Here is a 14,117-nt window from a genome sequence, read left to right on the forward strand (position 1 = left end):
TACATCCTCCCGCATACTTTAAATCATCTCCAGATTTCTTACAATATTTAGTACAATGTAAATGCTATGTAAATAGTTTTTATACTCTATTGTTAGGAAAAAATGGCAAGAAAGAAATGTCAGTGCATGTTCAGTGCAGATGTGACCATCCACTTTTTTTTGTTTGAATATTTCTGATCCTCGGTTGAATCCACATACAGTATCTTAATTTCATTAAGTGTAAATATGGAAAATTTCATACGCTGCATGAATTTGTGTATTTGAATGTATTTGAGTGTATTTGGTGTTTTGTTTTGTTTTGTTTTGTTTTGTTTTGTTTTGTTTTGTTTTTGAGACCAAGTCTTGTTCTGTTCCCCAGGCTAGAGTGCAGTGATGTGATCTCATCTCACTGCCACCTCTGCCTCCTGGGTTCAAGCAGTTCTCCTGCCTCAGCCTCCTGAGTAGCTGCGATTATAGGTGTGCACCACCACGCCCAGCTAATTTTTACATTTTTAGTAGAGACAGAATTTCATCATGTTGGCGAGGCTGGTCTCAAAAGTCCTGACGTCAGGGGATCCACCCGTGTTGGCCTCCCAAAGTGCTGAGATTACAGGTTTGAGCCACTGCACTTGGCCTGATTTGAGTGTGTTTGAATGAATAAATATGCAGAGGTGAAACACGTTTATATTTATGTTTCACTTTGATTGTATGCTAATTTATGGCGGCTGCTGTGTTTTTAAGGCTTGTGCAAAGTGGACGAGACGCCAAAAGGCTGGTATATTCAGTACATAGACAGGGACCCAGAAACTATCCGCCGGCAGCTGGAACTGGAGAAAAAGAAAAAACAGGACCTTGATGATGAAGAAAAAACCGCCAAATTTATTGAAGAACAAGTGAGGAGAGGTCTGGAAGGGAAGGAACAGGTGGGCAAGCAACATCCACCTGAAAGGCCATGTCCAAAGGTCTAAGGAAGCAGAGTGGCTTGTGTTTTCAACATTGAATCGAGTTTCTGTGGGCACTGTTCCTTAACTAAGAGGAGAGCCAGCCTGGTGTCAAAAGCACAGCGTTTGGCATTGACAAACCTCGGTTTAATTCCTGACTTACTAACTTCATGATCTTGTATAATTACATAATCTTTCTAAAGCTCAATTTCCTTATATCTAAATAGAGACACCACCTAATGGGAAGACATTTACACAGATAATTTCCACTGATTATAATAATTCAGTACTGGAGGTAAACACTGTGTGGCAACGTAGAGAAGCAATGTTATCTCCAGCCTGGGGAGGACAGAGAGTATTTGAGGGTGCATACAGCCCCAGTGCCGAGGAGTCTTGAAGAACCAGTGAGTGCAAGCCAGGTGAATGGGAGAGGGTAGGGGCTGAGGCGCTGGAATAACTAGGTTGAAGCATTTATTTCAACACATATTCATCAGCACCTCCTCTGTGCCAGGCCTCTTCTAGGGGCAGGGAATAATCAGTGAACAAAAGATTAAAAAAAACTCTCCTGTGGCTTACATTCTTTTTTTTTTTTTTTTTTTGAGACAGAGTCTCACTCTGTTGCCCAGGCTGGAGTGCAGTGGTACAATCTCGGCTCACCGCAACGTCCGCCTCCCAGGTTCAAGCGATGCTCATGTCTCAGCTTCCCAAGTAGCTGGGACTCCAGGCACAAGCCACCATGCCTGGCTGATTTTTTTATTTTTATTTTTAGTAGAGACCGAGTTTTGCCATGTTGGTCAGATTGGTCTCCAACTCCTGACCTCAGGTAATCTGCCCTCCTCAGCTTCCCAAAATGCTGGGATTACAGGCGTGAGCCACTGCACCTGGCCTCCTGTGGCTTACATTCTAACAGTTGTGTATGAGTAGGCAAATACAGCCTGGTGTGTATGTGAAACTACTAGCTGTGGAGTGTTTTTTGAACTGTTACTATTGAGCTCTAGCATACATTGATTAAAGTGTATGAGATGCAATTAATCTTATGTGGATAGTTCAATGAGCTTTTACAAATATGCATGTCTAGAAAGAGTGACAAATGACCTGTGGAACCATCACCCAGATAAAGATATAGAGTGTTTCCAGTATCCGAGAGGGTTTCCTCATGGTCATTGCCAGTTCATACCCTCATCTCCCGGAAGTAACCGTTGTTCCAGTATACCACTAGTGATTATTCATTAGGTTAGTCTGTTCTTGAACACACTAAAAAATAAAATGAAAAAAGCTTTGCTTTTCCTAAAGTTTATTGCCTTATATTTTTGTTACTTCCTGTTTAAGTTGTAATAGAAATAAAAATATAGGTAAATTTCTGTAGTTTGGTACAGAAAAGCTACTTTTTGGTATTTAGAATAATTCTCAATTGGATAATATTTGCAAAGCATGTACGTTCTAGTTTTCTTTTTTTTTTTAACTTTATTTTTTTTTATTTTTATTTTTTTAAGATAGGGTTTCACCATGTTGGCCAGGCTGGTCTTGAACTCCTGACCTCAGGTGATCCGCCTGCCTTGGTCTCCCAAAGTGCTGTGATTACAGGCATGAGCCACCACACCCAGCCTAATTTTCTTTTTCTTTCTTTTTTTTTTTTTTTTTTTCGAGAGACTGTCTCGCTCTGTCACCAGGCTGGAAGGCAGTGGCGTGATTGCAGCTCACTGCGGCCTTGACCTCTGGTGCTCAAGTGATCCTCTTGCCCCAGCCTCCTGAGTAGGTGGAACTACAGGTGTGCACCACCATGTTTGGCTAATTTACTAATTTTTTTTTTTTTTTTTAACAGAGATGGAGGTCTTGCTATGTTGCCCAGGCTGGTCTTGAACTCCTGGTCTCAAGCATTCCTCTTGCGTCAGCTCAGCCTCCCAAAGTGCTGGGATTACAAACACGAGCCACCATACCCAGCCAAAGTATGTAGGTTCTTTCTTTTCTTTTTTTTTTTTTTGATACAGAGTCTCGCTCTGTCACGCAGACTGGAGGGTGCAGTGGCATGATCTCGGCTCATTGCAACCTCCATCTCCCAGGTTGAAGAGATTCTCCTTCCTCAGCCTTCTGAGTAGCTGGGATTATAGGTGCCCACCAGCATGCCTGGCTAAATTTTGGTGTTTTCGTAGAGATGGGGTTTCGCCAAGTTGGCCAGGCTGATCTTGAACACCTGACCTCTGGTGATTTCCGTGACCTCGACCTCCCAAAGTGCTGGGATTACAGGTGTGAGCCACCACACCCAGCCAAAAGCATGCAATTTCTTAATTAGGATCTTAATCACTTGCGTATTAGAGCACCTTGGCAACACAGGTCACAAGTCATAATTTAGGCCTGTTGAATGGTGATGGGAAATGCACTGTACACCAAAACCTTCAAACTCTTTCTTTTTCTTAGGAGGTCCCCACTTTTACGGAATTAAGCAGAGAAAATGATGAAGAGAAAGGTAGCTTTATTTTTTCTTTTGTTTATTTATTTTTTGTAACATAGATGCTTTTATACAGGCTTTGTTAAAAACTCAACCTGTCAATGTATCTGGGAGCAAGAGTCTTAATCTGAGTTACATTGTTCTTATTGATTTAATGAAAAGGTAATACTAATGTATTGGATAGGATAGCTGTAAGTAACAAAATTGACTACAGTTAAACAATTCAGAAATATCTTGCCATAGTAAGAATTCCTGCATGTCGTATTTTATTAAAGGGAGCTGCCAGCACCCCAGCCATCACATTCAGATTCTGCATTGTCGAGAGGATGGCAAAGTATCGTATAAGATGAATATACTGTGAAACGGAGTCACAGTATCTATGATACTTCTAGAATCCTGTTAGGAGCAAGGATACTTTTCCAAGAAGACCTGCTCCCTTTAATAGATTTCCTTTCAAATGTCATTGGCCAGAACTGTGTCACATGCCCACCCAACAGTCAGTGGGATTATGTTGATTGCTTTAGACAATCAGAATTTACCCCAGAGATAAAGATGGTGTTACGTCCCCTGAGCCACAGGCAAGAGATGTGGAGACCTAAGCAAAATTGGAGTACTGTTCCCCAGGAGAAGGGGATGGAGTGGGAAGCAGCCCGTGAGGTCTGCCACAGTGACATGGCGTGCAAAGTTCCTCCCATTCTGTGGGTGTCAGCTGGGGACACTTTACAGAAATGTGTGATCTCCACATGGGAACATTTAGCTCATGTTTATTGAAAATATCCTTGAGTTCCTCGTGAATACTTTGTAGTATGTTATCTGATAAGTTTTACTGTGGTTTTCCTGAAATGTATGCATGGAATAACATTTTCTTCTTCTAGTCACGTTTAATTTGAGTAAAGGAGCATGTTCATCCGGAGCAACATCTTCTAAGTCAAGGTGAGCTGCATCATTCACAGATACCTTAAAACTTTAGGATTTTTGTGAAATGTTGATTACTGCATTTTAAAGTATTGTAGGTCATTTTTTTTCTAGTTGTAGTTTTCACCTTTTTTAGTTTTTGTTGGTTTTGTTGTTCTTTAGCAATTGTTCTTTTGTTTAAAAAAAAAAAAAAGAGATGGGGTCTTGCTGTGTTGCCCAGGCTGGACTTGAACTCCTGGGCTCAAGGTGATCTTCCTGCCTTAGCCTCCCAGTTATCAATATCTGGGATTACAGCCGTACCTGACTGCGCCCAGCTAGCAACTGTTCTTTTCCGATTTGCCTGTCATGAGATGATTCTGTCTTTTGAGGAAAGCCTCAATTTGATGTGTTTTACACAAATAAATTTCGGGTTCTCCATGAATCCTTATCCATTTCATGGTTCTTTGTGTGCTCAATAAAACTGTTTCTTTCCCTATCTTAGCTCACTTGTCAGAGTTTAAATGTTAGCTGGGTATGCATTTTCCTTTTACTTGCTGCATTGTGAGTTTTTTGAGGGGTCAGCAAACTTTTTCTGTAAAGAGCCGTATAGTAAAGAGTTTAGGCTTTTTTCGCCAGATATGTTTGTCACAATAACTGAACTTGGCTGTCTTAGTAAGAAAGTAGCTGTGGACAGTGCAGAAAGGAATTGAGCATGGCTGAGTTTCAGTAAACTTATTTACAAAAGCCGGTGGTAGGTGACAGCTGGCATTTGGCCCTGAGGCTGTCGTTTGCCAAGACCTGGCATATCAGGTAGTTCTATCCAATTTCTATGTTACCTTCTCTTGTAATTTTTATATATTTCACCAAATCTTTATTCACTATTTCTGGCATGCAATGCATTCAGTTTTGTTTTGGAGGTTAAAAAAGATGAGTAAGACAAGATACTCAAGTACCAGTATCTATTGGAATTTGCTTTTAAGCTGGGTGATATATTCTGTTTTACTTAGTACTTGACATTTTTTTGTTTAAGATCTAAGTTTTTTGGATTTGTTTATTGGTCATTATTTATTTACACTACTGAATAAATGGCTAGGAGTGTGGAAGGAGATAGATAGGCTGAATCAGCGAAAAAACTTAGATCTTAAAAAAAAAAACATGTCAAGTACTAAGTAAAACAGAAAATATCACCCGGCTACCTACCATCATTCTACTATACAAAGTATGGTATCACTGACTGCAGGCATGAGGAGAAGGTCCAGAGAGGTAAAGATAGCACAGGTTAAATGCTCACACAGTGCTGATAGTTCTGTAAGAGACGCAGACAGGTACTCCATGGTTTTCACCGATCTCCTGTAAATTCATCATGTAACACATTTATTCTACATTGTGAATTCTGCACATCACAGAGGACTCATCTGGGTATGTTTCTTGTTAACAAGCATAATTCTCCTGTTCATCAGTACTCTGGGACCAAGCGCACTGAAGACTATAGGAAGTTCAGCATCAGTGAAAAGAAAAGAATCTTCCCAGAGCTCAGCTCAGTCCAAAGAAAAGAAGAAAAAGAAATCTGCACTGGATGAAATCATGGAGGTATAGTTTGTGGACTGCATACATTCGAACATAAGGAAAATTAAATCATTTCACTATTTATTAGATGAATGAAAAGTAGAAAAATTATCATATATGGACTAGGGAATAGTGACCTAGCTACATACAGTTCCCTGAAGCAGAGCTGGAGCCCCTCTAAATAGGTTTGTTTGTTTGTTTGTTTTTATTTTTTTTGAGATGAAGTCTCGCTCTGTCGCCCAGGCTGGAGTGCAATGGCACGATCTCGACTCACTGCAACCTCCGCCTCTTGGGTTCAAAGGGTTCTCCTGCCTCAGCCTTCGGAATAGCTGGGATTACAGGCACCCGCTACCACGCCCAACTAATTTTTGTATTTTTAGTAGAGACGGGGTATCACCATGTTGGCCAGGCTGATCTTGAACTCCTGACCTCAAGTCATCCACCCACCTCAGCCTCCCAAAGTGCTGGGATTACAGGCATGAGCCACTGCGCCCCACCTAAATAGGTTCATTTTTATGCCTCAGGTTCTGTCTTTAAAACTCCCTGTGCAGTTACGGTCAGTAAAATTCAGTCAGAAATTGGAGTCCTCCATGGTTGGCCTCCCTCCTTCAACCGATATTCTCCTGTTGACTTTGACTTCTACTTAGCACCTCCTAGCTAGAAAGCTGTGATGTGTTTTTGTTTGTTTGTTTGTTTGTTTGTTTGTTTGTTTTTTTGAGACGGAGTTTCGCTCTTGTTACCCAGGCTGGAGTGCAATGGCGCGATCTCGGCTCACCACAACCTCCGCCTCCTGGGTTCAGGCAATTCTCCTGCCTCAGCCTCCTGAGTAGCTGGGATTACAGGCATGTGCCACCATGCCCAGCTAATTTTTTGTATTTTTAGTAGAGACGGGGTTTCACCATGTTGACCAGGTTGGTCTCGATCTCTCGACCTCGTGATCCACCCGCCTCGGCCTCCCAAAGTGCTGGGATTACAGGCGTGAGCCACCGCGCCTGGCCTGTTTGTTTATTTTGAGACAGAGTCTCTCTGTGCTCAGGCCAGAGTGCAGTGGCACAATCTCAGTTCACTACTGCTTCCGCCTCCCAGGTTCAAGAGATTCTCCTGCCTCAGCCTCCCGAGTATCTAGGATTGCAAATGTGTGCCACCACACCTGGCTAATTTTTCTATTTTTAGTAGAGATGGCATTTCACCATGTTGGCCAAGTTGGTCTCGAACTCCTAACCTCAAATGATCCGCCCACCTTGGCCTCTCAAATTGCTGGGATTATAGGTGAGCCACTGCACCTGGCCCACTGTGACATGGTTTTAATTTGATTTAGCCTGATGGCTAAGTTTATGTGAAAAATCACTGGAAATACATGATTGTCCATATTTCAGGCCATACTTTGGCTCTAAATCTACTCAAGACTCTAGAATAATTCTGCAGAAAGTTCTTAATATACTCCTAAATATCGCTTTCTTCATTCTAACACATAGCCTACCTTATCAAAGAATTAATAAAGTAAGTGGCAGAAGAGAAGAGGCAGGATAGAAAAGAAAGAGTAAATGGGTATAAGAAGCTAACTTTTTTTCTTTAATATTATTTCCTCTGTCTTCTCATCTCTTTTCTTCATTGTGAAAGGATAGAAAATAGCTGTTCAGTCTTTGTTTTTTTTCTTTGTTTTTGAGACAAAGTTTTACTCTGTGCTCTGTTGCTCAGGCTGGAGTGCAGTGGTGCAATCCCAGCTCACTGCAACCTCTACCTCCCAGGTTCAACTAAGTCTCCTGCCTCAGCCTCTTGAGTAGCTGGGATTACAGGTGCCCGCCACCACGCCCAGCTAATTTTTTGTATTTTTAGTAGAGATGAGGTTTTCTTATGCTGGTAGCCAGGCTGATCTTGAACTCCTGGCCTCAGGTGATCCACCCGCCTCGATCTCCCAAAGTGCTGGAATTACAGATATGAGCCACCGCACCCAGCTGGCTGTTCAGTCTTCTCTGTTCCTAGTCCTCACACCATGCAGGGCGATCTAAAAAACTGAAAGTATCATATAAGATGAATATACTGTGAAACAGAGTCACTGTTACGTGCTGCGCATTGTATAGAAAGAAAAGCAGTCCTTGTTAGTCACAGAGCTTTCACTCTAATGACAGAGCTGTTCATCAGTGAACCAGCAAATGATCACAAAATGCTGAGTGCCAAGGAGGTCTGAGGGTAGGGTGTGGGGAGAGAGCCTGTGAACTGTGCCTAGTCAGGGACCATCAGGCATCTGAAGGGAAGGCCCAGGGGGCTAGAGCGCAGCAAGCACAGGGCAGCGTTTGAAGTTAGAGAGCCAGGAGGGCCCACACCCCAGAGGTCTTACATGCAGTGGCAGGGATGTTTTAAATTTAATTTTATTCAGAGTAAAATGGAAAGCCAAATTGATCTTCTTTGACAATAATGCATACCAAATTTAGAACATTGTTTGTTGAAAGTTGAAGGATTTAAAATAAGGGTTTTTTTGTTTTGTCTTTTTTTTTTTTTTTTGAGATGAAGTGTCACTCTGTCGCCCAGGCTGGAGCGCAGTGATGTGGCCTTGGCTCACTGCAACCTCCGCCTCACAAGTTCAAGCAATTCTGCTGTCTCAGCCTCCGGAGTAGCTGGGAATGCAGGCGTGTGCCACCATGCCCGGCTAAGTTTTGTATTTTTAGAAGAGATGGGGTTTCACCGTGTTGGCCAGGCTGGTCTCAAATTCCTGACCTCAAGTCATCCACCAACCTCTGCCTCCCAAGGTGCTGGGATTACAGGCCTGAGCCACCATGCCCAGCCTAAAACGAGGTTTCGAATCAGCTGAGGGATTATTACATTGTTGGATCCCACTGAAAACTGGTACTTAGAGTTCACAGCAAGCAGTTGAGAGAGAAAAAGATGTTTTCGCCATAACAGCCAGACAGCGTTCTTTTCTTTGAGTCCCTCTCATTTATTTATCTCTTGGTGTTTTTCTTCCCTTTCACTTATGAGCTTTACTGTCATTTTCAAACAGGAAACCCCCTGTTTGCTACCAGGCTGTGCTGCATTGATCCATGCGCTAGGATTTTACTGCATGAAAACATACCCTCTTCTCCCGCTCCCGACGGTCACGTGGGAGACAGTGGGTGAGGCAGGCACTGGCTGGTCTTGCAGCCAAATAGCGGTTGTTTCTGTTTGCTTACTAGGTCCATTGACTTGCTTTATCACGTACTTTTAAAAAGGAAAGTTTGTTTTTCCATCAAAAACTCATGACAAATAATGTTTATTTGTATTTATCAGAGCTTGCAAGTTATGTCATTGGTCTTCTGTGAAGCAAAAGACTTCACGGTTTTAGGGTGTTATTTTGCCAAATAGAATGGTACTTTGAAATCAAATGAGGATTTTCAGACGTTCTTACGTATCTATAGATTGAAGAGGAAAAGAAAAGAACTGCCCGAACAGACTACTGGCTACAGCCCGTGAGTATTGAGTTGGAGTTTCTCAGTTCTAAACGTACATTTCAGTGAATGGTCTAAGTAACATTTTGTATTCTAAGTAACTAAACTTTTCACACACGTGCAACCTATCCCAATAGAATTAGTTATAACTCATAATGACTTTTCTTCCTGTTAGATCTTTCATCATTGGTTGCATCCCTTTTGGAGGCTACTTCATGTTTATAGACCAATAATATCCCTTCAGTTTAGTGCTAAATTTGTTTATGGACATCTTGAATTTGAGCCTGGAATTTTCACTTTTTGTTATAGAACAAAAGGTTGTGTTTTCAGAAATGAGATCAAAAAGTAGAACTGTAAATGCTCAGTGTTGGTGTTCAATTTACAACTTACTGGAACTAGAATGTCCATTTATTAATATGTACGTCATAAAGAAAAGCAGGCTTTGATTTTACCAACTCAAGGGAGCTTTTTATTTTATTGCTTATTTATTGTTGCTTATCATTTTAAAATAATAATTTAAAAATAGTTTTTAAAAACAATATTTTAAATATTATTACTTATTAATGCTTGATTTTAGGCTTACAGAGACATGACATTTTCATAAAACTTTCAGTGTCTTATTCTTTTTTTTGTTTTTAAATAGAGACAGGGACTTGTTTTATTGACCAGGCTGGTCTCAAACTCCTGGCCTCAAGTGATCCTCCCACCTTAGCTTCCAGAGTAGCTAGGACTACAGGCATGCACCACTAATGCCCTGCTAATTTTTGTGTTTTCTATAGAGAAGAGGTTTCACTGTGTTGCCCAGGCTGGTCAGTGATCCTCCTACCTCAGCTTCCTAAGGTGTGAGGATTATGGGCGTAAGCCACTGTGCCTAATTTTTAAATTCAGAAAGAAAATATTTTTAACAGATCTACTGTGGGCAAGGGCCAGTAAGTACAGTGATGTAATGAATTATCTTCCAATTACTAGAGTATGAACCCATAAGAGCCTTTGAGAAATTAGCCCAGAAAATACTATGGCTAAATTGGAGAAGTTGTTTTGGCATTAATTGGCTTCATTTAGAAAGTCGTAAAAGAGAGACTTCAGAATAAGATCATTCATGTTTTCCTTAAATATATCTTTCTACTATTAAATACCCTCTCCCCAAAGTCCTTACTAAAGTTTTGTTAATATGATTTTAAGCATGGCTTTATGAAGGATTTGTGACCATCTCTTTGATATATTCACTTGAAGTAGCAAATATAGAATCACTGCAGTGAATATTGCATTGTTAGGCAATTTAATTTTCACTATTAGCTTTTAGACAGCTAATCCAAATCAGGAAAACAATGATAAAGAAGCAGACTTCAAATTCATTAATATGAAATAAGCCCAGATTTCCCTCCCATTTGAGAATTAGATGCTTAGAAGAACAATACCTTTAGCTATAACTAATATGGAGGAATTTCGTTTGTATCAAAATTCAAAGCAACCTAACGTGAAAGAGGCATTGTGCTAACTCTCCTGCATAAGCTTCAAGGCTCAGTGCCTTGCAGTTTCCAGTGAGTTTCCTGCAATCCGAGTTTTGATCAGCAGCGAACACCCCAGTTTTTTACTTACTGGAATGGAGAGAAAGAAACTATCTATGAAAGACACCAAGTACTGGAGTTGATGTATTCAGATAACAGTCTTAGATTTCCAGAAATCTTCAATGTAGAAATCAGACATTTTGTGCATATATATAGATAGATAGATAGATAGATAGATATAGATATATAGATATATGTATGTATGGTTTTTTTTTTTTTGTTTTTTTTTTTTTCCTCTTGCTAACCACGTTGAACAAAAAGGGGAAGAAGGAATAAAAGACTGCTAAGGAAATGTTTGCCATCGTTGGGAAGGCAGAGAACTCCAGCATTTCTTCTTCGGCAGAGCAATTTACGTTTTCCTGTGGTTTTTGGTGAACACAGTTTAAAAGGAAGAAGTAAATTATGAACAATAATTTCTGTCTTTCCTTTTATCTTTCTGTTGTTTTTTTATTTTCTAGGAAATTGTTGTGAAAATTATAACCAAAAAACTGGGAGAGAAATATCATAAGAAAAAGGGTATTGTAAAGGTAAGGACATGCAATTACGAATGGAATTTGTGAAAAAAGCTAGGGTCAGTGAGTGGAGCTATTTTGATATTTCTTGAAAATCAAGTCTTAGTAGAGAAGTACTGTGTCTAAAATTCTTGATTATTCCATGAAATGGAAGCTGTATTCATGATTGTTGGAGAAATATTTCTTTTTCATCCATAGTTTATACTTAACTTTGGTCTGTTTTCTTACTAGGACAGATAGTATGTATGAGATCCTGTCAGCACCTCTTTAAAGCCTTAGCATACATGCCTTGCTTGTCAGTAAAATGTATTTTATTTTTTAATGATAGGCCATATATTAAAAGTAATGGCAAAAACAGTAATTACTTTTACACCAGCCTAATAATTATACTCTCAGAGGTCTCAAGAGGACTTCTTGTGTTGTGCCTGACAGACTATGTTTTGGGTACTCTGGGATTTAATTTCTTTTTATTTTTGTTTTTGAGACAGGATCTGGCTCTACTGCCCAGGCTGGAGTGCAGTGGCGGGATCTCAGGTGATTGCCATTGCTGCCTCCCGGGTTCAAGCGATTCTCCTGCCTCAGCCTCCCAAGTAGCTGGGATTACAGGCACCAGCCACCACACTCTGCTTATTTTTGTATTTTTAGTAGAGATGGAGTTTCACCAAGTTGCCCAGGCTGGTCTCGAACTCCTGACCTCAGGTGAACCACCCACCTCAGCCTCCCGAAATGCTGGGAATTACAGGTGTGAGCTGCCGTACCTGACCTACTCTGTGATTTTAAAGTTTGTGTCAACATTCTAGGCCTTTTCTCCATTTTTGCCTTTCCTAAATTTAGTTTTATTCCAGCACCCAGCTTGTGCCTGGCTCAGTTGCCCTTCTTGCCCTGTACATTAAGCTAGGCAAAACTACCCCTCTTGCTGGAGTGCTTAAAGTCTTACTCTAGGACCGTCAATCTGTTATTCTTTCCAGATGAAAACCTTAACTAAGCTTTGAATTGGGTTCTTTATTGAGAACGATAGACTTGGAAATCATATATGGAATCTAGAAAATTGTGCCATTTATAGAAGGAGTTACTCTTATCTTTTGATTGGTATTTTATTCATCTTCATTTCATTTACTTTATTCAAGTTTTTTTATTTTATTACTTTGCTACTTTATTTTACTAAAATTACTTTTATTTTTTACTTTATTACTTTCATTCAAATAAGTGCGCACATATTTCTTCTATTATAAAAGTGTTCATTTTACGACAGGAAGTAATTGACAAATATACAGCTGTTGTAAAGATGATTGATTCTGGAGACAAGCTGAAACTTGACCAGACTCATTTAGAGACAGTAATTCCAGCACCAGGTAAATCTGTTTGCAGACCATTTAATACATATGCCTTCGAATGAGTGGTTCCATTCTTAAACCACAATATTTTGACAATACTTGATGGTTGTAGTTATTTTTCTGTTTCAGCAATATTAACCACCAGCATAACTCATCTCTATTTGGCTTCAACGGTGGCATAGTTTACCGGCTCTCTGATGAAGCTGTTTTGTGGTGTGAATGGATTTTCTTTTCCTGGAATACATATTTTTTTTCCCCTGAAGCAAAACATAGACATATATAGATAGCATTTGTTATATTAGGCTTATGGTTATAGCTTGAGAATCTCTCATCTGAAATCCTTGGACCAGAAGTGTTTCCAATTTTGGATTTTGGAGGAATATTTGCATATACATAATTGTATATTTTGGGGATGGAACCCAAGTCTTTACACAAAATTGATTTATGTTTTATTTTATTTTTATTTTTATTTATTTATTTAGAGACACAGTTTCACTGTCACCCAGGCTGGAATGTAGTGGCATGATCCCAACTCACTGCAACCTCCGCCTCCTGGGTTCAAGCGATTCTCCTGCCTTAGCCTCTGAGTATTTGGGACTACAGGCATGCACCACCATATGCGGCTAATTTTTGTATTTTTAGTAAACCCAGGGTTTTACCATGTTGGCCAGGCTGGTCTCGAACTCCTGACCTCAAGTGATCCACCTGTCTCAGCCTTCCAAAGTGCTGGAATTACAGATGTGAGCCACCGCACTCAGCCTCATTTATTTTTTATATATACCTATACACATAGCCTGAAGGTAGTTTTATACAATATTTTAAATAATTTTGGTTGCTTCTTGACAGTGACCTGTCACAAGAGATCAGCTGTGGAATTTTCCACTTGTGGAATGATATCAGCACTCAAAAGGTTTCAGATTTTGGAGCTTTTCAAATTTTGGATTTTCAGATTAGGGATGTTAAACCTGTGATATATTTGTTTAGCTTTCTGCGATAGTCAAGTGAAAGTCTGTGTTATTTTGCTTTTTTTCCCTTGGTGCCTTTACTTTTTGGAAGCTTATCCATATCTGAATATAAACACTACTTTGACCAGGTCGTTTGCCTCTGATTCAAAATCTTCCTGGGGGTTTCATTGCCAATGCAGTGATAACATCAGTCTCTGGAGCTTCCAATGATCATATTCTTTATTCTTTTCCCCCTAAAGTAAAAACACTTTTTACAGATTAGAAAAATTTGCGTTAGCTGTATTGTGTTATAATTGATGTGCAATAAATCACAAATATGTACAGTATACAATCTGGTACGTTTTCACATGTGCCTACTTCCGTAAAACCATCACTACAATCAAGATGATGAATGTATTCCCTCATTTCCCTCTCTAATCCCTCCCTCCTGCCTTCTGCTCCTGGGTCCCCTGTCTTCCTAGCCATCTGCTGACATGCTTTTTGTCACTCT

The 14,117-nt window shown here is 40.1% G+C and overlaps 1 protein-coding gene across 3 annotated transcripts in view; it reads left to right on the plus strand.

The window, feature by feature from the left end:
* KIN (Kin17 DNA and RNA binding protein) overlaps positions 1 to 14,117 on the plus strand; it is a 31,829-nt gene that overhangs the window by 7,117 nt on the left and 10,595 nt on the right. For 2 of the 3 annotated variants that reach the window (XM_003939028.3, XM_039478599.2), the window contains exons 5-11: positions 721 to 902; positions 3,336 to 3,384; positions 4,242 to 4,299; positions 5,721 to 5,850; positions 9,219 to 9,269; positions 11,275 to 11,343; positions 12,581 to 12,680. In XM_003939028.3, coding sequence (XP_003939077.1) covers positions 721 to 902; positions 3,336 to 3,384; positions 4,242 to 4,299; positions 5,721 to 5,850; positions 9,219 to 9,269; positions 11,275 to 11,343; positions 12,581 to 12,680 — 639 coding nt within the window. Of the gene's footprint in view, positions 1 to 720; positions 903 to 3,335; positions 3,385 to 4,241; positions 4,300 to 5,699; positions 5,851 to 9,218; positions 9,270 to 11,274; positions 11,344 to 12,580; positions 12,681 to 14,117 lie in introns of all 3 variants that reach the window. The other variant, XM_010349685.3, reaches the window with a different exon arrangement.

This window comes from Saimiri boliviensis, chromosome 8 (assembly GCF_048565385.1).
Source record: "Saimiri boliviensis isolate mSaiBol1 chromosome 8, mSaiBol1.pri, whole genome shotgun sequence".
NCBI classification, from domain to species: domain Eukaryota; kingdom Metazoa; phylum Chordata; class Mammalia; order Primates; family Cebidae; genus Saimiri; species Saimiri boliviensis.